This window comes from Callorhinus ursinus, unplaced genomic scaffold (genome assembly GCF_003265705.2).
Source record: "Callorhinus ursinus isolate GAN/ISIS: 27379988/994484 unplaced genomic scaffold, GSC_fseal_2.0 scaffold12, whole genome shotgun sequence".
In the NCBI taxonomy this organism is placed as follows: domain Eukaryota; kingdom Metazoa; phylum Chordata; class Mammalia; order Carnivora; family Otariidae; genus Callorhinus; species Callorhinus ursinus.
The window spans coordinates 3,017,603-3,039,024 of record NW_027397074.1 but is presented as its reverse complement, the minus strand read 5'-3'; the positions used below and the strand labels follow the sequence as shown (position 1 = coordinate 3,039,024).

General features: G+C 49.6%; 1 protein-coding gene across 1 annotated transcript in view; it reads left to right on the top strand.

The window, feature by feature from the left end:
- The window catches only part of CDHR3 (cadherin related family member 3), a 60,481-nt gene that overhangs the window by 23,551 nt on the left and 15,508 nt on the right, over positions 1-21,422 (top strand). Inside the window, 8 exon segments of the mRNA XM_025873252.2 lie at positions 2,484-2,578; positions 3,363-3,467; positions 8,262-8,410; positions 9,861-10,050; positions 15,166-15,337; positions 16,790-16,892; positions 18,036-18,134; positions 19,460-19,891. Of these exon segments, the coding sequence (XP_025729037.2) occupies positions 2,484-2,578; positions 3,363-3,467; positions 8,262-8,410; positions 9,861-10,050; positions 15,166-15,337; positions 16,790-16,892; positions 18,036-18,134; positions 19,460-19,891 (1,345 nt within the window).

Genomic DNA, 21,422 nt, shown 5'->3' with positions numbered 1-21,422 from the left:
CTAAGTCTCCCTTCTCCATTGCCATCATATCCTGTGTAGTCTCCCTCTGAGCAGGTCTCCCACATTTTCCTTGTATGTTCTGTCAGTTGCCCATCAGCTTTTGGAGAGCAGGGTCTGTCTGTCACGTCTGTGGCCAGAGGCTTTCTCCTGTTTGAGACTAACCAGAACTGAGGCCCTATCTCCTAGAGCATTAAACACACTGGAATGGCATCCCGATCCAGGGGCATATAGTAAATGCCCCCCATGGGTCTATAAACCCTGCCATTCCATCACATCCAGCTTGAGCCTCCGATCTATGGATATGTGAGGATTCTCTGCAGGGAAGGCTCAGCTCAAAGGCACAGAATGGCTCTGTGTATATAGGCAGCTGCTGCCCAGGCTGTGAGCTGGGGAGATGGTGGGGGGCCTTGGGACTTAAACATTGTACCTTTGAGTGCTGCCACGCTGTTTATACAATTTGGAGGGGCTGGAAGAAGGGTGTTCCTTGCTGTTGCCCAAATATTCCCACTTAAAAATGGGTAAGAACCACTTAAGTGACTAGCAAGAAGGACCTAGTAAAGTAAGCCCTGCAGTAGAAAGCTGTGCCATCTTTAACCAACCAGGCGGTAAGGTAAGAGTTAAGAATATGGGGAAATGCTCAAGCACAAAGGCAAAGAACGAAGAGAATGTAATTTTGACTAGAGTATCATCTCAATTTTTTTTTGGAGGGTATACGTGTGCATAGAAAAGAACAGGGGGCTCTTTGTGAAAATCGTAAGATTTTATAGGTGACTAATCTTGAGTTTCTTTTTTATATTTTTCTGTCTTTCCTAATTTGTGTGTAAAAGTATGTTTTATTACAATTAGCAAAATGGTTAAAAACCTTATAATGGCCCCAAATGAGATCATTAATCTATTTTCTGTGTATTCTCTCTTCTTCTGTGGGGAGCTTAGCTGCGATCACACAACAGAGCAAATCGCTGGGTTGGAAGCCTTGGCTGGCATTTCCTTTGATTCTAGACTTCAGGGGCTGTGGCTCCAATTGCAAAATCTCCACTGATTATCTGATCCAGCGATCTAAGGCCTTGAGGACAGATCATCTCTCATCCTAGTAGGAAATAACGAAACCTTCAAACCTTAAAGCCCTTTGGAACAAATGGCTATAAACACGTAAACCTTGCGCGTTGCTGTGGTGCTTCGCATTTTCCAGCGTGCCTTCTGATGTAATCCTCACAGTAACATGGAGGAGCTGGTATCCTCCTCCATGGAGGAGGTGGTATCATCTGTATATTACAGGCAAGGAAGGGGCTTGTCCCAGGTCCTGTGGTGAGGACCAGAACTTGGACTCAGCTCTTGTGATCCAGGTCCTTCACCTGCTTCGTTGACATCATCATGGCCACAAGGAAGCAATCTTGATGAGCACCCATGGATAGCACAGGGTTGGTCCTCCCATGGGATGCCCTCAGGGGGCTGTGCAAATAAGCCCGTGTTCCCTTCAGAGCAAGTGGGGCCAGGCAAGGGGTCATTACGAGAGCCGGGCTGGGCACGGGGAGCCACAAAGGATTAGATTCTCAACACCCCCAAGATACAGAAAAACTTCACCAGTGGCCCTAAACCTGAGATCAGATTCTAAAACTGTATATAGTTTAGAGCCCTTGTAACTCCAAACCAGCTTCCAACCTGTACTTGAGGCCCTGCTAAGTTTCTTCTCTCTCGCAACTATCCCTTTACTTTCCCCGGCCACCACGTCAGCAAATGATGTTTGTGAACATTTTTGCACCCTCCTATATCATAAGTTTTTTCAAGGGTAGAGACCAGATCTTATTTATGCTAGTATCGTCCTATCGCCTAATGCACGGTAGCCCTGTTTAAATAGCGTGGGTCAGGGCGCCTGGGTGGCTCAGTTGGTTAAGCGACTGCCTTTGGAGCGACTGCCTTCGGCTCAGGTCATGATCCTGGAGTCCCGGGATCGAGTCCCACATCGGGCTCCCTGCACAGCGGGGAGTCTGCTTCGCCCTCTGACCCTCCCCCCTCTCATGTGCTCTCTCTCTCATTCTCGCTCTCTCAAATAAATAAATAAAATCTTTAAAAAAAAAATAAACAAATAAATAGTGTGGGTCAAAGCCAAGACCTAGACTCAACCCCCAGACATCATCCTAAGAAGCACAAGTGAGAACATGCTGACAAGGAGAAGGGGACTGGACTCAGAAGCAGAGTGCCTAGACAGGGGGCCTTCACCCTCGCTCTGTCATTGAAGCCTGCTGGATCCAGCTACCAACTCCTCAGGGTGTGTGGCTTCTCAGGTCAGAGGCTCAGGCCAGCAGATCCAGAACTTTCTTGCTTCAAGAACCATTAAACCTGAAAACTGTGCGTTGGGCTTCATCCCGATGCATCAAGGATGTTCCATGGGCCAAGAATTTAAAATGGAATGGAACAAACTAGTCTCCCAGGGAAAGATGAATAGGTACTCTCAGTTACATTCTTTTTTTTCCCTTGTTTTTTAGTATTTTCTGATCTTCCACTCAGTGAACTTCAGAATGTCTGCTAATGGGACCCTCTTCTCTACAACAGAATTTGACTTTGAAGCAGGACACAAAAGGTAGGCTTTGCCAATGACCTTGCTTCAAGTACCGTCTATCTGAGGGTCAAGGAGCAGGCATGGTGCAGCCTGTGGGCCGCGAGCGAGGCCCCGAGCGGTTTGCTGCCTTCCTGCTGAGTTCAGAGGGTAGTGAGCCCCCCAGAAGGAAGAGGAACTAAGGCAATTATCTGGAAGGCCTCCTTCCCCGTCCCAAATCTTCATCTCCACATAATAAGAATGGAGGGATGGGAGAAGTGTCCCCAGGAATCTGGAGAATCGCCTCAGGTGCCTTTCTGGCGTGGGAGAGGCAGCTGTCAGAGCCGCTCGCTAACATCAGAGCAGCAGCGGGGAGGCGAGCAGGTGGCTGAGGAAAGAGGTGAGGAGAGACCAAGGTTTGAGGATAAAAACACACAGGGTGACCTTGGCTGCTCACCTCACCAGGCTAGTTCCTCAATCCCTGGGAGCCTTGGTCTCCTCACATGGGCGTAATACATGTCCGCAGGGTTACTGTGAGGAAGGACAGAGACAGGGTGGGCAACATGGCAGACATGAGCAGCCCCTGGGGGAGATGGTGGCCAGGAATAACAACTATAAGGAGAGAGAGAAGGGGAGGGGTGGGTTTGCAGAGACGAGGAAGGAAGGGTCTACACGGCAGCTCTGACTTGGCGTGTGCATCTGAAGGAGGGTGGCCAGAAAGGGGCAGACCCTTCCCTCCCTCCTCCCAGCCCATTTTCCCCCCTTCCTTTTGGAGGTAGTGTCAGCAAAGCCTGAGCCCCTCACTCGGGGTGGGGGGTTTCCCCGACAGTTTCCATCTGGTTGCAGGGGTGAGAGATAGCCAAGGGCTTGAAGCCTCCACCACGCTCCAGGTGAACATTGTGAATGTCAACGACGAAATACCTCGCTTTACCAGGTAGGCCTGAGGGCGAGCCGGGCTCCTTGGGCCACAGCCGCCATCTCTCCTGGGTGGCCCGGCTTTCTCAGACGCATTTAATACAACGCAGAGGGATGCCCTTTGCCCTGGCCCGGAGGAGAGCCAAGAGGCCTGAGATCTTCAGCATCCTTTCTCTGAGCCTCCGGACATCCCTCCGCCACCACCTTCACTCCCCTTTCCCCTGCACCAGGGGATGGTGGGTACGGGGCGGGGGTGGGGGGTGGGGAGTGGGTAGCGGGGCTGGACACGACGCCCCTGGTGCGGGGCTGGCCGCTGGGCCTGTGTAGAAGGTAAATACGCTGTTATAATAGAGGTACTGCTATAATAGAGTGTTCAGCATGAATAATAGCAAAACCCTAGGGCATGCACCATTAGTCAAGCCTCTCTAAAGCCCACTCTCTCTCAGATTGGTGTGCTCTCTGACGGAGGAGAGGTCTCTTTCGAAGATGCCTAAGAGGCCTGCCTGCTGCGGGGTGTTCTAGATTTCTTTCTGCCATGGTGGGTCCAGAAAAGAGAGGTGGTTGTGTCTGGCAACTCCTACATCCAGCGGAGGTGAGGTAGCCTGTGGGAATGGGCCTGGCACAGGCCCAGGCACAAAGAGCAGAGCCAAGCCTGTTATAGATGGGGATTTCGGAGGGGAAGATGAGATTCTGAGCTGGCAAACGACCCTGCAAACAGCCCAACTTCCTGGTTACTAGACTCCCCCTGCCCCAGCTGCTGAGGTGGGCTCAGGAGCCAGCCAGAGCCAACCAGCAAAATCACCTGCCTGGTAAGCGATAGTAACTGCTTTCGTGGCTGTGAATAAATCCAGCTCAGGAGACTCCACTGACAGAAAGCCCCGGGGCCCCAGAACCACGTCGAATGCTTGCAAAATTCACAGGCTAAGCTGGCACCGTTTGGCAAAACCCAGCACAGCTGTGAAACTTCCGGATGTGCACGGTCTCCAGCCCAGTGGCTGGGTGTCCACGTGGAGGGAGGAACAGCACGTACACTCCCACACCACGCTTCCCAGCGAGCCCCGTGGCCAGGCAAAGCTCGGAAGGATGGTGCAATGCACTTCTGCTGACCGGTTCCTCCAGGAACCCGGCACGGGCAGTTTATAAATAGCTGGGACATCCCAGCCTGGATTCAGACTCAAGTATTCGCCAACACAGCCATGCAGACTCATCAGTAACCCGCAGGGGTAGGCGACAGCCGCGTGCGAGCCGGTGTGGTCTGCCATGTCGCTCCCACATTCCAGTCTGTGAGGTGGAGAAGCAGGCTAACGGGGTTGCCAAGGGGGAAATAAGTTCTCCCAAGGGGCAGACCACCTGGTTTGGATGACGTCTTCCAAAAGAAAGCAGTTGGCCTCCACAAAAAGAGAACATGGCCTTGGCTGGTTGCTGGGGCCCCCAGAGATAGGTCTGGAGCTCTGGTTCTCCTTTTTGGTTTGAGAAATGGTCCCGTTAGGCTCCATGCCAGAGAGATGGTCTGTGTGACCGTTTAACCAGTTCATAACAAGTCATTGGGCTTTATGTCAAGCAGCGACCCATGGATGTTGGCAGGGATGGGTCTGCAAGAGCCTGTCCCTGGAAGCACTGGGCCAGAGGGGCTGCCCTGACTTCATCCAGATTAGAGTCGACCTCGTCCCTCAGCCACCACAGTTAGTAAGAGTCTGCACGGTTTCAAAGTAGGTACTGACTTTAAGGGCTTTCATGGTTCCCTCAAGCCATGATCCTTCTTTTCCTTCCAAATCAGTGTCAGGACGAACCATAAATTCTTTAATTCAGAATTAATGCAATTAAACCCTCAGACTGATTCAGCTATACTGAGTTTGAGGATGAAGCAAAGTTGCAGAATGTGGAAACAACTCTTCTATCTTTACTAGTTGGTAAAGTCCTACAATTTATACGACCAAAGCGAGTGCTATTTCTGTTGTTGAGAGCTCACCATTTTATCCCTGGGTGGTGGCAAACATCTGAATGCTTTGTGGGCTCCCAATGTGTACTTGAGGATTCTGCTATTATTACGGTCGAGCACCTTATTATAAAAGTACTTGACTTATATTTACTCTCTACGTAGCAAGCACAATGCTTGCTGGTTTGGCAGGGCACTTTACCTTAGACTTGAGCAGTCTCTCTCCCACTGCCTGTTTCTTTTGTATTTACCCACCATCCTTTTCAACCTGGTGCCTTGCAATGAATGCACACACACTTTTATGCACCTACTGCATACTCATCCGTAACACTGAAGCCATCATCTGAGATTCATGCCCTTCCCCATGAATGTGGCCCCTGGCCCTTGACTCCCCCTTACCTGGGCCCTGGTAATCCGGTGTTATGGGAGGGCAGTAGGGAAGAGGTGTAGCGGGGGACGGGGATGTAAGTGATATCAGAGCTTGACCCTGTCGGGTGGCTGCAGGGCCCCTGGCTGAATAGATCTTAACTGTGGGCTGAGGGTCACACCTTTATGTTGAAGGGTATTTTATACACACTTGGGTCTTGGGTCCCCAGACCAAATAAACCAAAGATTTTTTTGCTTTCTGCCAGGATCAATATCAGGTAAGCCAAGGAGAGAATGGTATACCCGAGGAGCTATGCACTCACCAATAGCCTGACTGGTCCCCTTCATAGATACCTGATTTCCTGGTGCACCCAGGGCAGGGGGGCAGATAAGCCTGCAGAATGGGGTGCCTTAAGCAGTGCACTGTGGACATTCCTTGTGGTGGGCGCTGACCCCTGCACTGTAGGGGGTGTAGCTGCATCCCTGGGCTCTACCCCCTAAAGACCAGTAGCAGCCCCTGTCTCCACTTGTGACAAACAACAAAATCACCCCCAGCTGAGAAGCACTATCTTGGAAGAAGGGGATTCTCCACCCAAGGTGTCCTCTGTCCTATGACAGCCTGGGTATCTGTGGTTGTCACCTCTGGTGATTCCTTATAGGAGCTCTTCTCAAACTTTAAAGTGCATACAAATCCCTTGGTCATCTTGGGGAAACGCAGATCTCGATTCGGCAGTCTGGAGCTGGCCTGAGTTCTGCATTCAGATCCAGAACCTCCAGGGGGCCTGTGAAACATGGCGGGACCACACTCAGAGTAGCTTGGCTAAGGGGTGAAGTATAGCAATCTCTTTGTTTGAAGTTAACGGAACCCATTCAAAGTATCCAAAGAAAAAAATAGAATATGTTAGAAACAGAGGCTCTCACATAACGGACGCAAGGGCTTGAGTCTAGCTCTGGGAGCTGGTGCTACGTCCCTCTCTCCTCCGGGTCTGGGTTTGGTTCCTGCCACCTCTGCCTCCTGCTTTGTCTATTCCTGCCCCTCGGTGGGCTGCAACCCAGATTCACCGAGAAAGGGGTCAGGCAAGTAAGTGGATCAATGGGCAGCCTCAGTGAGGACCTGGGTGGGGAGAGGCACAGAGCACTGGGGTGGCCTCTTGGCCTGAACAAGATTAGTGTCCCCCCAATAGAACGCACTGACAGGAAGTCACCTCAGGAATTGGGGGGCAGACCCACGCCCCAGGCAGGAGCCCCGGTGAGCGAGGGCCTGGTTGCAGCCTCTCGCTGCCTGTCTCTGTCTGATGTTAGCTGGATGTCCCCTCTCCCCCTCCTTTCTCTTCCCTCTGGTCCCCTCTACCCTGTGAGGAAGATGAGACAGGACTGCAGAAAGATTCTGAGCTCACAAAATGAATGGGATCATTTAGACCTGAGATAGAATGTTCCCCTCTTAAGGAAGGGAAAATCCAAGCTTAGGAAACTGGTAAATCAGAGGGTGATGATTTTCCCCACTGAAATGATTTTCCCTCAGCAGAAGGATTTCCTGCAGGGTTATTCTAAACAATAAGCCTCCCTTGGTGCATGCAAAATTACTCATTTTTACCCAAGTTGTGTGGCTAAAACTTCGAACCTCTCTGCCTTGTTATCAGCCTGTTCCCAAAGCAGTGAAGGCCTGAGGAGGATGGGTAAGTTGGTGATTTGGGGTTCTCTTGTAAGAGGGCATCCTTGGAGGGCAGTGACCTTGACTTCTCTGTTCAGAGAGCTGACCTTGTGATAAATGCAACTCAGGAGGGTGTACAGGTTCTCTGCGTAAATTCTGCTTCCGCAGGCAAAACAGAACAAAACTAAAAAGACAACGAAGAAATAAAACGTATTTATAGTTTATTACCATAGTGTCTGATGGCAGCCGGGGGATGGGAGCCAGGAAACTGTGTCCAGATGGATTTTTTTATAAAGATTTTATTTATTTACTTGACAGAGAGAGAGAGAGAGAGAGCGCGCGCACAAGAAGGGGGAGGAGCAGAGGGAGAGGGAGAAGCAGGCTCTCCTCTGAGCAGGGAGCCCGATGTGGGGCTTGATCCCAGGATCCCGGGACCATGACGTGAGCTGAAGGCAGTTGCCCAACGGACTGAGCCACCCAGGTGCCCCTGTCCAGATGGAGTTTTAAAATCACTCAGGGAGCTTTTGCACAAGAACTGGAGAGGGAGAGAAGATGGCTGGATAGGCCGAGTATCCTGATGGTCAGAGATGTGAACGCCCAGGCCGATCTGAATCGGCGTCAGGCGTGTGCGGAGTCAGAGTCGAGGCCACTGTACATGGTGGCATCCGCAGGGACGTGATCTTTGGAAACACAAAAGCCGGTTCCTCCCTCCTTTCAGCTGCTGACTGCTTTCTTGGAGCGTGTGGATGCAACTTCAGAAGCTCAGTGCTATATTTAGCACTAACCAAAATACCCACCTCGCCGACTCCACCCTCCCGTGCCCCTGAAAATGAGCTGTGTCTGCTGTATTTCTGCTCCAGCCCAGCGCGAGTGTACACGATTCCCGAGGAGCTGGTTTCAGGCACCATTGTGGCCAACATCACAGCGGAGGACCCCGATGATAAAGGTTTTACCGGCTTCCTCCTCTACAGCATCACGACCCCTAACCGCTATTTCGTGATCAACCAGTGTAAGTCACACAACACACACACACACACACACACACACACACACACACACCCTTCCGTGCATCCTTTAATTCAGCCATTTGGATTCTTTCACAAATATTTTTATCTGTCTTCTCTTCTGGGGCATGCCTTTCTGTCTGGAGTATCATAACTTACTAGGGTAATAGATGCATTAAACGCAGCTGACTTAGGGCTCGGGGAAACTGGACAGGGTCCCAAGGTGATGAACTATATCACTCCTTCACCTTTGAAGCAGGTGGCTATCTAACAACGGATGAGTTCACTATCCTGAGTGTACCTGGAAGTCTTCCAAAAAGAGGATCCAGACCAGCACTGTCCAAAAATAAATAGGGCGGGAGCCACGTATGTAATTTTAAAGTCTAGTAGCCACATTTTTAAAAAGTAACAAGAAACAGGTGAAATTAACTTCAATAAGGCATCTTAGTTATCCCAACACGTCCAAAATATTGTCATGAGCATGTAACCAATATCTTAAAGTTATTAATGATGTATTTGATGTTACCATTTATTGTACCAAGTCTTTGAAGTTTGCTGTGTATTTTTTATTTACCACACATCTCAATTTGGATCAGCCACATTGCAAGTGCTGAATAGCCACGTGTGGCTAGAGGTTACCATACTGGACTACATCAATCTAGAGCAATCTCCTGGGCTGCTGGGAGTTATCTTCCCATCTAAGTATGTTGGTGCAAGAAGGAGAGTTTCCCCCTCCTAGAACACCCATCTTTTATTGGGGTCTTAGCATATACCAGGTGCTATACTAAGTGATCTGCATGTATTCCATTTTAAATACCCAGCACAACAACCCAGCGAACTATTGTAATCCACACTTTATAGATGAGGGAACTAAGGCTTAGAGAGAGACTTGGACAGGGTAAATGACTTGTCCAATACCTCACAGCCTGTGCGTGTGAAGCAGATTGAAACCAAAGACTGCGACCCCAGAGACTACTCCTAGGTGATAGCACCTTGTAAGTTCCTATCACATCCTTCCAAAGGACTTCACTTTACATGATGACTTTGTGGAGGCCAGCATCGGACAATCCCAGAAAAACAATGTGTTATTTGCCCCATTGGCTTTATGGCAAAGGATGCCTGGTCCCAGGAGAGGCAGGCTAAGGCAATAATTGTGCTCTATCTCTGAGCACTTGCTAGTGTCCTGTCATCAAGGACCTCACTCAGCTAATGGTGTAAGGATGGACAACCATGGTTTAGAATTCTGTTCACTCTAGTATTGCAAATGTAACTTTTAAGAAATGCAGTGGTTTTTTGGAACAACTTTATTAAGACTCTGGTTGCAAGCAACAGAAATGAAGGCAAGCCAAACCAGGCAAGAGAGAAAAAAAAAATAAGCCAGTCCTTACACTAGAATGATCTTTCCAATTGCCTCCAAGTCTCCAAAGGGTTGTGTTCTCACCTTTGCCTTTTTAGTGACCGGTACGATCCAAGTGGCCCACAGGCTAGACCGAGATGCAGGTGAATTAAGACAAAATCCCTCCATTTCTCTGGAAGTTCTGGTGAAGGACAGACCCTCGGGGGGTCAAGAGAATCGCATGCAGATAACCTTCATCGTAGAGGACATTAATGACAACCCGGCCATGTGCACCAAGACCACCTTCAGGTATATTCACGTGCAGGGTGCCCTGCTCCTCAGTGCTCAGTGGGCCTTGACTTTTTGGCTTCTCTGGCAGGAACCGAAGAATCGTGAGCATCCAGGACATGCTTCAATAACAGAAGCCCACCTGAGCTGTCCAATTTCGGAGATTGGTTTTCCTTTCTTGCTCCTTTTCGCTTTCCTCTCTTCATTTTCTTCCCTTTTCCTTGTTTCCCTTCTGCACTTTCGTACTCTGGCAAAAAATACATAATATTTATTTTTATTTTGCTCTCTCCTATAGCATGTTCATCTTTGTTCATGAAACGTACCACAGAGACCCTCTGGGTACTGTGCCTTTTCTTTCTTTATTGCCACTGGTGGCAAGACGGTGCTGTTAGTTAGCATTATAATAGAGACTTGAGACTTAAGATTAGTAGCCGGGAGCTCCCCAAGAAACATGCCACCAGTAATAGGAATAAATCACACCACGTATTTACTTAAAACAAAACAAAACATCTAATTCACCTTACACAACTTCATTGCCGGGAAACCAAAGGCAACCAAAAGGGGAAAAAAATGCAGAAACAAGTTATTTTGTACATTTTGACCTATTCTTCGTGTCACAACCTCTTCAGTGTTACTTAAAGTCCCTCGTGATTCTGTGTTAATATGCCTCTTGGCGAACAGCACTCTCTACTAGCTCTTTTGTCTAAATGCCACACGGGTCGTTCCCAGGGTTGGTTTCATCTCTGTGGCTTCCTACTTGCTAGTCTCCAGTTTCTCGGGACCGTGAAGGTGGCTCCTTGTTGGTGGGAGGGCACCTCCACAGTGACGCTGGCTGAGAGCGTGCCTGCATCTGGAACAAGGCTCAAGACCAGAGCTGGTCCCCCTTTCAGGTGTCCCCATGGAGAGAGTCTTCCTCTGAGGTCGCCTTTGACAGGTTCTGCAAGGTCACCTTTAAGCTCTAGGTGACTTTGGACACAGAGCTAATCCATAGTAGCTGCAAAGGACCCTAGGACAAGGAACAAGGATTGTTGAGGGTTAGCAATAGAACTATAAATTCCTTTATTATGCTTATGAGTGTCTCCCTGTTTTTTCAATTGGCGTTCCCCAGCGCCGAAGCTAAAAATCAGTGTGGCCTGGAGTCAGATAGCAAAACAGTTAAACCTGTTTGGATGGGCCCTATTTGCCCCTTCAGATCCAGCTTCCAGATTTCCCCACCCTGCTCTGTGCCCTAGGAGTATGGATATGACCTATATGGATATCAATTGGCTCCCTTGCCCTGCAGCTTCTGGTTGGCCAATGGGAAGCTCTAGAATGAAGGGGAGAGTCAAGTCAGGGTATTTACCCCACTGGCTCCCTGCCTGTCGGCTGGAGAAGTCCCTCCACCTCCGGAAGTTCCCAGATTGCACGTGGCAATCTCTGTTCTAGCTTCAGGAACTGCTCCCTCCACTAGACTGATTACTGAAGGTAACTCTAAACAGTGTTCAAGTTCCAGTTCTGGGGTTTTCCAACACGCAGGCATCCTGTGAAAGCCAGGATCTGGAGAGGGGCAACAAAAGGGCCCCTTCCTCTGCAGCCTCAGGAGATGGAAATCTTTATTCCAGAAACCCAGCCTCATTTGCAAACTTCAGGGGCTGGGAAACCTGACCCGGTATCGCCTGCCACCAATCCTTACCACCTTCCCCATTTCCACCATGCCGGAGCACACAGGTGGGTCCAAACCAAACAGAACAGGACTGGTGGTGCCACCAGCTCTGACAACACGCGTCCCTGAATATTTATTCCTTCTTCAGGGCTTTTGGCGTGGTCCCTGCCGGGGACTTTGGGAGAGCAGGTGGAAGAGAGGGAGAGAGTGCCAGCACCCAGTGGGTTGGAGGCAGGTGGCTGTGTGCCCGGCCCCCTGCTGCCCTCGTGGGTCGCAGGGGTCCTGCAGGCTCTCCGGCCAGCCTGGAGATGGAAGCAGCCCTTAGCATGGGGGCCCCTGCAGCTTTCCCAGGCTGGTGATGAATGAGCCCGGGGCCTGAGCGAGGCATCAAAGGCACCGTGACAGCCCCCATTCTGGTTGTAAATTGTCCTGCGCTTGGCTGAAAGCGCTTGGCAAGCTGTTTGTGAGCCAGAGGCGGAGAAGGTCAGTCGGCTCAGACTGTGGCTGGGCCAGTCACCTTTGTGCGGGGAGGGAACGTGGTCAGATGGCTGGGAGCAAGGGCAGCCGGCCTTTCAGGCAGGCCTTGATGAATGAGGGGGAGTGGTTTTCTAAGTCATGCGTTTGGGGGAAAAATACCAAGCCTCAGGGGGGGAAAAATGAAAAGAGCACGCTAGGCAGCCCCGAGAGGCGGAGAGCATGCAACGTCTGGCTGCAGGACGCGGGATTCTTTGGATGATGCAACACTCTGGCTTCCACAGAGTTGGAATCAAGGTCTGGGTCCCCAAAATGTCTGTGGGCCTGGAGATTCATTGTTGGGACTTACAGTCAAATTTCCTAACATAGACAATAGAGAAGCCTGCCTGCCTGCACCAGCTTTCTGGGACAGGTCTCGAAACCACTCTGAACCACTCTTTCTTCACCTGTGAAATGGGGACAAGAATCCAGAGCCCTTGAAGATGAGGGAATCAGAGGTAGTGCTTCTAAAGTACTTGTTCTGATACAGCATGTCGTTGGTGTTTAATAAGTGATATCTATTCTAAGTACTTATGAATGAAACCACGACATTGTATAGTCAAGACAGGAATGGAAATGTTTGGACCCCAGTCCCACTGAAGCAGAGGCTGTCTCTGCCAAAGAGGCACCTGTCAGGGAAAACACTTTCCAGGAAGCAAGTCCAGTTATTCTCAGCAGCCCAAGACCCTCCTTCCTGTCAGGCATTGCTCTGCCTTCGCTGAGCCCAGAGCCCACGTTAGCTGCCATGAAGAGATGATGTGGGATATAGAAGGGAGCGGAGTTTGGCTGCAGAGAGAGGTGATAGTGTAGAGGATTAGGGAACTTAACACATGCTAGTCTGGTGTTCTGAGTACAGGACACCAAGACGGGATTAAATGTGTGAGGCTTTTATTAGGGGACACTGCTGGGGGAGAAAATGGGGTGAGCTAGACAAGGCTGGGAGAGTCATTAGACCACAGCACAACTCTGACCTCAGCAAAGGGAAGAGGGAAGGAGGGTGGACAGAAATGTTCTAGCCTGCTGTGTAGGCTCTGGAAGGTTTGGCTAGGGCATCGAGGAGTCCTAGTGCCAGAGTCCGCGGTCACTGGACGGGAATGAGCCTCCCTTAGTATCTCTGCGACTCGCAGTCGCAGGTACATGGACTCACTGCATATGAAGCAATGGATTTCAGAGCACAGCAGCATAGGGTCTGTGTTCGGGTATGCTCCTTGGTTGAGGGTCTTCCAGACGTGTTCTCATGGCAGCCACGATGTATTTTTGCAAGAGAGAAATGATTGAGGTAGACAGCAAAAACCAAACCAAACCACACACCAGCCACAAATTCCTCTCTCTGCACCCACACCCCTTTACAATGGGATTCTGCCATTCCTCCCATCAAGAGATGGGTTCCTCTTTCTACTCCTTGGATCTGGACCTGACCGTGTCGGTTGCTTTGGCCACTGGAACATTCACAAATGGGATGCAGCTGAGGCTCAAATGATATGTGTGCATTGGGACTTGCCCTCTTTTGCTACTTTTGGGAACCTGAGATATCCATGCGAAGAGCCTGGACCCATCTCGTGGAGGGTTACTGACGACAGGAAGCAGACACCTACTGCCCTCTCGCCACAAGACATGTGACCGGGGCCATCCTAGACCAGCTAGCCCAAGCCAGATGGCCAGACAACAGAGATGGGCCAAGCCAGAAAAGAGCCCAGAGAACTCATGGATAGTCCTGAGTATTGCAAGAAATAACAAGGGGCTCCTTTTAAGCCACTACATTCTGGGCTGGTTTATTATGAAGCAAAAGCTAACTGACATGATTTATGTCTAGATTATAGATGGAAAACCTGAAACCTGGAGACACAGTAAAGTCCCTGAATGAACTGAAGCCTAAAGGTGTTAATCACGCTTCCTCGGGGCCTCCCACACCGAGTGCGGCTGGACCAGATGGCTCCGAGTGTGCGGGCAGCTTTCCTCATTTGTGCTACTGGAGTCACCCGAGATTGGGACCCCCGAATTCAACCCTTGATAAAGCTCCCTTGGGTGAATGGCACTAACATGTTAGGGGGCCCTTTTATGACATCAAAGTCCATTAGAACACAAGTGGCAGAAATTCTGAGTTTCAAAGCGTGGGAGGTGAGGAGTGCAGGCACCCAGCGATTTTCCCTAACCAGGTCATAAGCCCCGGGCAGGCAGGGCAGAATTCCGGATTTCTCTTATATTCTTCACGGCTGTGTTAGCCTCCTAAGTCACCATTCCCTCATTCAACGGACGTTAGCAAGTGTGCCAAGAACAGAGCAAAGATTTCTGTCCTCGTGGAGCTTCCATTGCAGGGGGGGAAGCAGGAGATAAACAGGTTAAATAAGTAACTGTGTAGTAGATGGGAAAAGGGTAAGTGCTAAGAATTTAAAATAAAGAGGGGCAGCCGGAGAGGGACCAAGGGGAGGGAACGGCTGACCTTGAGAGAAGGGCACCACGGTGGCCTCCGGAGAAGGCGACATTGGTGAAGGTGAAAGAGCAAGCTGGGTGGGCATTTGTGGGGAGAGCACTGCACAGTTGGGGATGGCCTGAGGCCAGACTTCCGGGAGCACCAGGGGAGAGTTCTAGAAGCACCGGGAAGCGCGGTAGCGGGAGCCGACAGGGAGCATTGCAGCAGGAGAGGAGTTGGGACAGGTAAGACGAGGCAGGGTGCGCACATCACGAAGAGCCCCCTCGATCAAAGTGAGGACTTTGAGTGAAATAGAAGCCACTTGGGATTTAGGAGCAGAAGAGTGGCGTGACCTGACAATGTTTTAACAGGATCCCTCTGGTTGCAGTGTTAAGAAGAGTCTGAAAGGAGGCAAGGGCAGAGCAGGGAACCCATTAGGCGGTGACTGCAGTCACCGCAGACTAGCTTTGAACTGAAATTAAAGCAGAGGTGTCTAGCCTAGGGCCTATGTCAGGAGAAACACTCAATCACCGTTTGTCGGGGGAAATATTGAATCGTGTCTTTTCCGCAGCATTATGGTGCCTGAAAGAGAGGCCAAGGGGACGTTGCTTCTGGACCTGAACAAGTTCTGCTTTGATGATGACAGCAAAGCACCAAACAACCAATTCAACTTCAGCACGCCATCTGGAGTGGGGAGCAGCGGCAGATTTTCACAGGATCCAGCAGGCTCTGGGAAAATCGTGGTCAGTTAATGGTCATTGCATCACCGAAAGGGCATCGGGGAAGCTGGTGTAACATGCATAGAGCTTTTGCTGCCCCGTAGAGGGAAATTTCCAGGGTAGCTCCCTCTCAAAGCGACTGTAACTGACAAACATAATAGTGACTCTGTTTTCCCCATGTGCTCTTTATTTTACCCAAGTTCCGGGAATCATTTGTTATGCATAGTTGTGCCTGGGTGCTAAGGACTGGATTCTTTCCTGCAAAGCTTGCAGTTGGCGTGCCTGTTCCGCGTGCCCCTCACGGTCATGTTAGTGCCCTCTGGGCTCAAGTGCTTTTGTTTACCCGAGGGCTCATCTCTGGCCCAGAGAGGTGTTAAGTGAGAGAAAGGTAGTCCAGCGCCCCGGCTGTGGAACCACTAGAGACCCAGCGGAGAATGAGGGGGTGCCAGTGTATAGCTGCCCCCCTCCACAGCAGCTCTACAGGGGCAAACAAGCAGAATTGGAAGACATGAAAGGCAGGTCCCCAAGAGCTGTGGAGACCTTTACCTACAGGGTTCCCAATGGAGGGTGTTGGGGAAGGAGGAGAGGGAAGTGAAAGGGCAGAGGGGTCAGGGAGTGGGGGGCCTCAGAGTGGGGGCCTGGGAGTGGGGGGTCAGGGAGTGGGGAGCCTGGGAGTGGGGGGTCTGGGAGTGGGGAGCCTGGGAGTGGGGGGTCAGGGAGTGGGGGGTCTCAGAGTGGGGGCCTGGGAGTGGGGGGTCAGGGAGTGGGGAGCCTGGGAGTGGGGGGTCAGGGAGTGGGGTGTGGGGGGAGGTCTTTGCATCAGGGATAGAGAGCCTCAGGGAGAACCAGCAGCCCAGTAGGCATTCTCTCCCCACGTCCCATCCCAAGCCCTTCTTTGACCCGCAAGAAAGTCTTACCAATTTATGCACACATGTCAGCTAAAAAATAATTTCTATTTCTTCTGTTTAGGAAATTAATACGTCTTCACTGTAGAATGTAGAAAACACAGAACAACATTCTCAGTAGTGAGAACCACTATTAACATTGTGATGTGTTACCCACTTGTCTTCTTTCCTATGCATACATTTTTATGAATATGCCATACATATATGCATAAATCTTTTAAATGATGGAAATATCCCTGCCTATAGGATTCTATATCGTGCTTCTCTTCAAGTAACCTGAAGTCTTGAGCTTATGCTGTTGGGCACTAGTGCTTGATGAACATTTTCAACATTGATTCTCCCGATAAATTCTTTTGAATAAATTCTCTAACAGTGGGCAAAGGTATGGATGTAACCTGTTAAAGCTCCTCTTACAGCAAAATGCTTTGCAGAGAAGGTTTTGCAATTTATATATCCACTAACAGTACATGAAAATGTCTCTGTCAGTTTAATTAAAAGGACTGTTTATTCTGTGTGATATGATATGATATGATATGATATGATATGATATGATATCTCTGTTTTAACCTAGTTGATTGGTGACCTGGATTATGAAAATTCAAGTAATCTAGCAGCCGGCAATAAGTACACCATGATAATCCAGGTGCAGGATGTTGCCCCTCCTTACTATAAAAGCAAGTATCATTTTGATTTATTTCATGAAGCATCTTCTTTGAGTAGCAACAGCTAAACTGTGCTAGGCAGCACTTGGTATTGGGCTAGGCATTTGTGTTCAAAAGGAGACTTCAAAAACCCGAACACTTGGGAATCAGCCCAGGCTCCTCCTGTCCTTTGCCAGGCACTTTTGATCTGTCTCTGAGTCCTTTCTTCTGTGTCACCTAAAATCTCAAGGATCTGCTTCCCCCACCCCCCGCCCCGGCCCCTCCTGTAGTAGTGCTCAACGCAGAACCTCCCCTTTCCTGGCTCAATTACAATACTAAGAGTCTTTTAAGGATCCTTCTGTCTGGCTTTTGTCTTGCCCCTTTCCAGTGCACCCTCCACATTCTGACAGTGATTTTCAGGAAATGCAAATAGCATTATATTACTTCTTCACTGAAAGACCTCCAAGTGTCTCCCCATAGCTGTCAAGTTCAAGTTCAAACTCTGGCTTAGCACACAAGGACTTTCATCTCTGGCCCCTGCCTAACTCTCTGGCATCAGCTCTGATTGCCCATCTCTAAGCTTCCCTTTTTCCAAACTGTAGTTTCCCTGAGACAGTCATGCAGTTCTCTACCTCGCACATGCCCAGAACCACCCCACCCCCCTGCACCCCCCGCTCCACCCTGGCCCATTTGTTTGAACCCTAAGTATCCCTAGGAGCCAGCTTCTTGCCCTTCCTCCAGCATCCACAGGGACCCGTACACATGTTCAGCCAAAGGCAATTAACTACTCTAAGTAAACATCGTTTTTTGTTTTTTAAAGATTTTATTTATTTATCTGACAGAGAGAGACACAGCGAGAGAGGGAACACAAGCAGGGGGAGGGGGAGAGGGAGAAGCAGGCTTCCCGCCGAGCAGGGAGCCCGATGCGGGGCTCGATCCCAGGACCCCGGGATCACGACCTGAGCCGAAGGCAGCCGCTTCACGACTGAGCCCCCCGGGCGCCCCTCTAAGTAAGCATCGTGAAGGCAGGACTCACTAGGTATTCTTCACCTTGTATTTCCCTCCATTTTGCACAGAGCCTGGGACACGGCGGGTGCTTTAAAAATGGTGAATAAACACATGTGTGAGAGGGGGGTGTTGCAGTTTAATTTTTTTTTTTTCTATCTCTGCTTTCAGACAACATCCACATTTATATCTGCACAAAGCCCGAAAATGAGTTTCCTCTTGCCTTTGACAGGCCGTCCTACGTATTTGAGGTGTCAGAATTAAGGCCAGGTAAGGAGCCGACAGGACACAGATCCCAGTGCTCCCGATGGACTCCTTCATTCCACGGAGCAGAAACCGCCTTCCGCTCAGGGGCCCTGAGTGGTGTTGTGCACGGCAACTCACAGCTCATTCGTGTTTATTTCATCTCTTATTTCTTTTTAAATTGTCCTCACTGCTGAGGAGCTCTTCAGGTGAAACCTGGATTTTGGAAAACTGTTGTTTAAGCTGCGTTTCTCTGAAGCCCTGATTGCTTCTTTGTCTGCGTGCCTGATTCCGCTCATCTTCCCTTTTTGTGGCCAAGTTTTCCCTTGGTCTCCACTGTGATTTTTATCCCGCTCGCGCAGACAATGGAAATTTAAAAATAGAGAACAGATTTCCCATTTGTAGATTTCCTTCGTTTAAAAACAAAATGAAGACGTTTTCTCGCCCATAACGGGATTCCCTGGAGGCCTCTTTTGTGCCCTCTGTTCACATCTCGATTTCTGTGGGTTCTTCCCCTCTTTCAGCTTCAGCTTCTCCCCAACTCCCCTGACTTCAAGGTGGGACCCTTAATTCTAGTATAATCCCATTCAGCCCCACTTTTGATCCTTAACTCATGGATACTTCCTCTTCTTATTTAGCCAACCAACCAACCAACCCAAACACTCCCTCTAAAAGGATCTCTCCAAATTAGTTTCTGTCTTGAGAATGGTCTCCATTTCCTGGCGTTAAGTTTTAAACAAAGGGCAAAAAGGTTCTGAAAGAGAATGCTTTTAATTCCTTATGCCTCATCCAGTGAATAACAAATGCAGCAGGCATTTTAAGAATAAGCAAGCTTCTTATTCTTCACAGATCTTATTATGATTATTGATCACCTACTGTGGGTCAAGCACTTGGCTCTGGAGCTATACAGTTAGTTAAATGAGAGGTTTCTGCCCTTGAGGAGTGCAATGTATGAGAAAGAGCCACAGAACAAGCCAGCCAGAACTCCAGCAGCCCCACCAACAAGCTTTGTAAAATAAGCAAAATAGAGCAGTCTTTAAAATTCTATACTCTAGGGACGCCTGGGTGGCTTGGTCGGTTAAGTGTCTGCCTTTGGCTCAGGTCATGATCCCAGGGTCCTGGGAACGCCTTACTCTATGGCTTGGATCATAGGGCCAGTTACCTGGTACAGGCTCATTAGCATAATTTGATTTTAATAGACTTGAAGACATAAAACATACAGTGTATGAACAGCAAAGAGACCTCCAAAAGTCTTTCTGCCCATGGTGATGGGAATGTGTGCTCCTGGAGTCTCCCCTCCCGCACCCCGCCCCTTCAAAGCAGGACTAATCTCAGGTACTTTATCCTTCCAGCTCGAACCCGGGTGGGACTAGTGCATGCCACCGATAAAGACTTCCCCCAGAGCAGCATCATGTACTCCATCTCCATGGGAGGAGCCAGCCTCCAGTACCCAAACATATTTTGGATCAATCCCCAGACAGGAGAACTCCAGCTGGTGACGAAAGCAGACTACGAAACAACCCCCATCTATATTCTCAGAATCCAGGCCACCAACATCGAGGACAGCAGCTCAGTCACTGTGAGTGGGGCCATGGGTGTGTTCACACCAGCCCAACCGGTTGACTTAGGATCTTTCTGGCACCTTCCAGGTGTGGCTGTAGCAATAAGGAATCTTAACGGGGCCCATCCCGCAGATGTAAGGGGAAATGACTAGTGTCCAGGACGGCACACTTGGACACAGCTAGCAGAGCCTAGGAAATAAAGATTGGCATCTGTAGGCCCAAGTTTGTGGGTAGCTGGGAGGTGTGCCAAGATTGATGACCACTCTGCACAGCCGGCTTCCCCCTGTTACCCTTTACATCTCCCTTCACTTTGGCAGTGGGCTAGCAGTGAGATGCATGCTTCCAGAAGTGTGGTGTGGTTTCGTCGCTATGCGTAGTTTTGCCATGTTCCTACCCCTCCCGAATCATATCAGATAGGGTAGACCTTCATATGATGTGGCTTGACCCAGGGTTATGCTGCTTCTCAACCGTGGTGTTGCGCATCTGGTTAAATGTAGACGCTGAGTCGGCACGTCTAAGTGGGCCTCGGAATCTGCATTTCTAACACACTTCCAAGTGGTGCTGATGCAGCTGGTCTGAGGCCACACTTTGAGTAACAAGGGTTTAATAGGGTTGTGCTGTCCATGGTTATGATTATCTGGAGATAATACGATGGCCACAAAGACGGAACTATTTCTTGGTCTTTCCCATTAATAAAATGAAGGCAAAATGAACTCTTGCCCAGTGGCACGCAGCCCCGTGTGATACAGAGAACGACTGGTTCAGTCCAGAGATGGAGTTCATGTCTCAACTTTAATCCCAATTTTCCAAGGGGGTCTGAGCAACGCTTATCTTTGTGTCCCAATTTCTCTCTCTCTTAAATGGAGAGTCACCTAATAACCCATCGCCTGAACAGTCCAGTTCCTCTGATGACTGGCTTTGAATTAATAGGACATGTTTTTAATGATGTGCGAGGCTCGACATTGCTAGCTGAGCAAAAGACGTGCTAAGCTGAAGATAATTGTCGTGTTTGTTAGGCTGGGTTTTTGAGAAAAATGAATGGACTCCACTTTGGGAGCTAACTGGAGTGAACATTTCAATTTATTCCCGGGCTCAGAAATAGCTGAAATCCCCAAATTTCAAAGGTAGAATGAACACGACTCAAAATTCATAAGCCTTTAAAAAGGGTGATGATCACGTAAGTCCCTTCCAGGGCTGACATTCTATGATACCACGCTGGCAGGCGTCCCAGTCCGTACTTCAATTCACCAAGCATAAAAGATGATGAAACAGAAGACGCTAGCTTCTGCTTGTGGCAGCTTAGGCCACCGGCTTCGCGCGGTGCCCATAGCCCAGGTCACAGATGAGGTCCCAGCTTAGCCAGGTCGACTCCTCCTATCCTGGTGGTTCTCAACCATGGCTGCATATTAGAATCAGCTGGAGAACACTTACAAAAGTGCCTGGGCCCCACCCTCCTGAGAGTTCAGTTCACCTGGTCTGGAGCGGGCCTACAAAGTGGAGCCAGAGCTGAGAACCATTGTTCTATATTCCAGAGTTAAAGACAGAACTTCCAATCTGCAAGGGCGATGGGCAAGGAACTATAGGGGGTCACTGTAAATTCGTCTTCCTTACTGGAAAAACAACTCTGCATCACGTGGGGATGAACCCATGCTTCTAGGTGCATGTGGGGGGTGGTATGTGAATGTGTGTATATATATATTATGCCCATGAGCACACACACACACACACACACACACACACACACACACACACA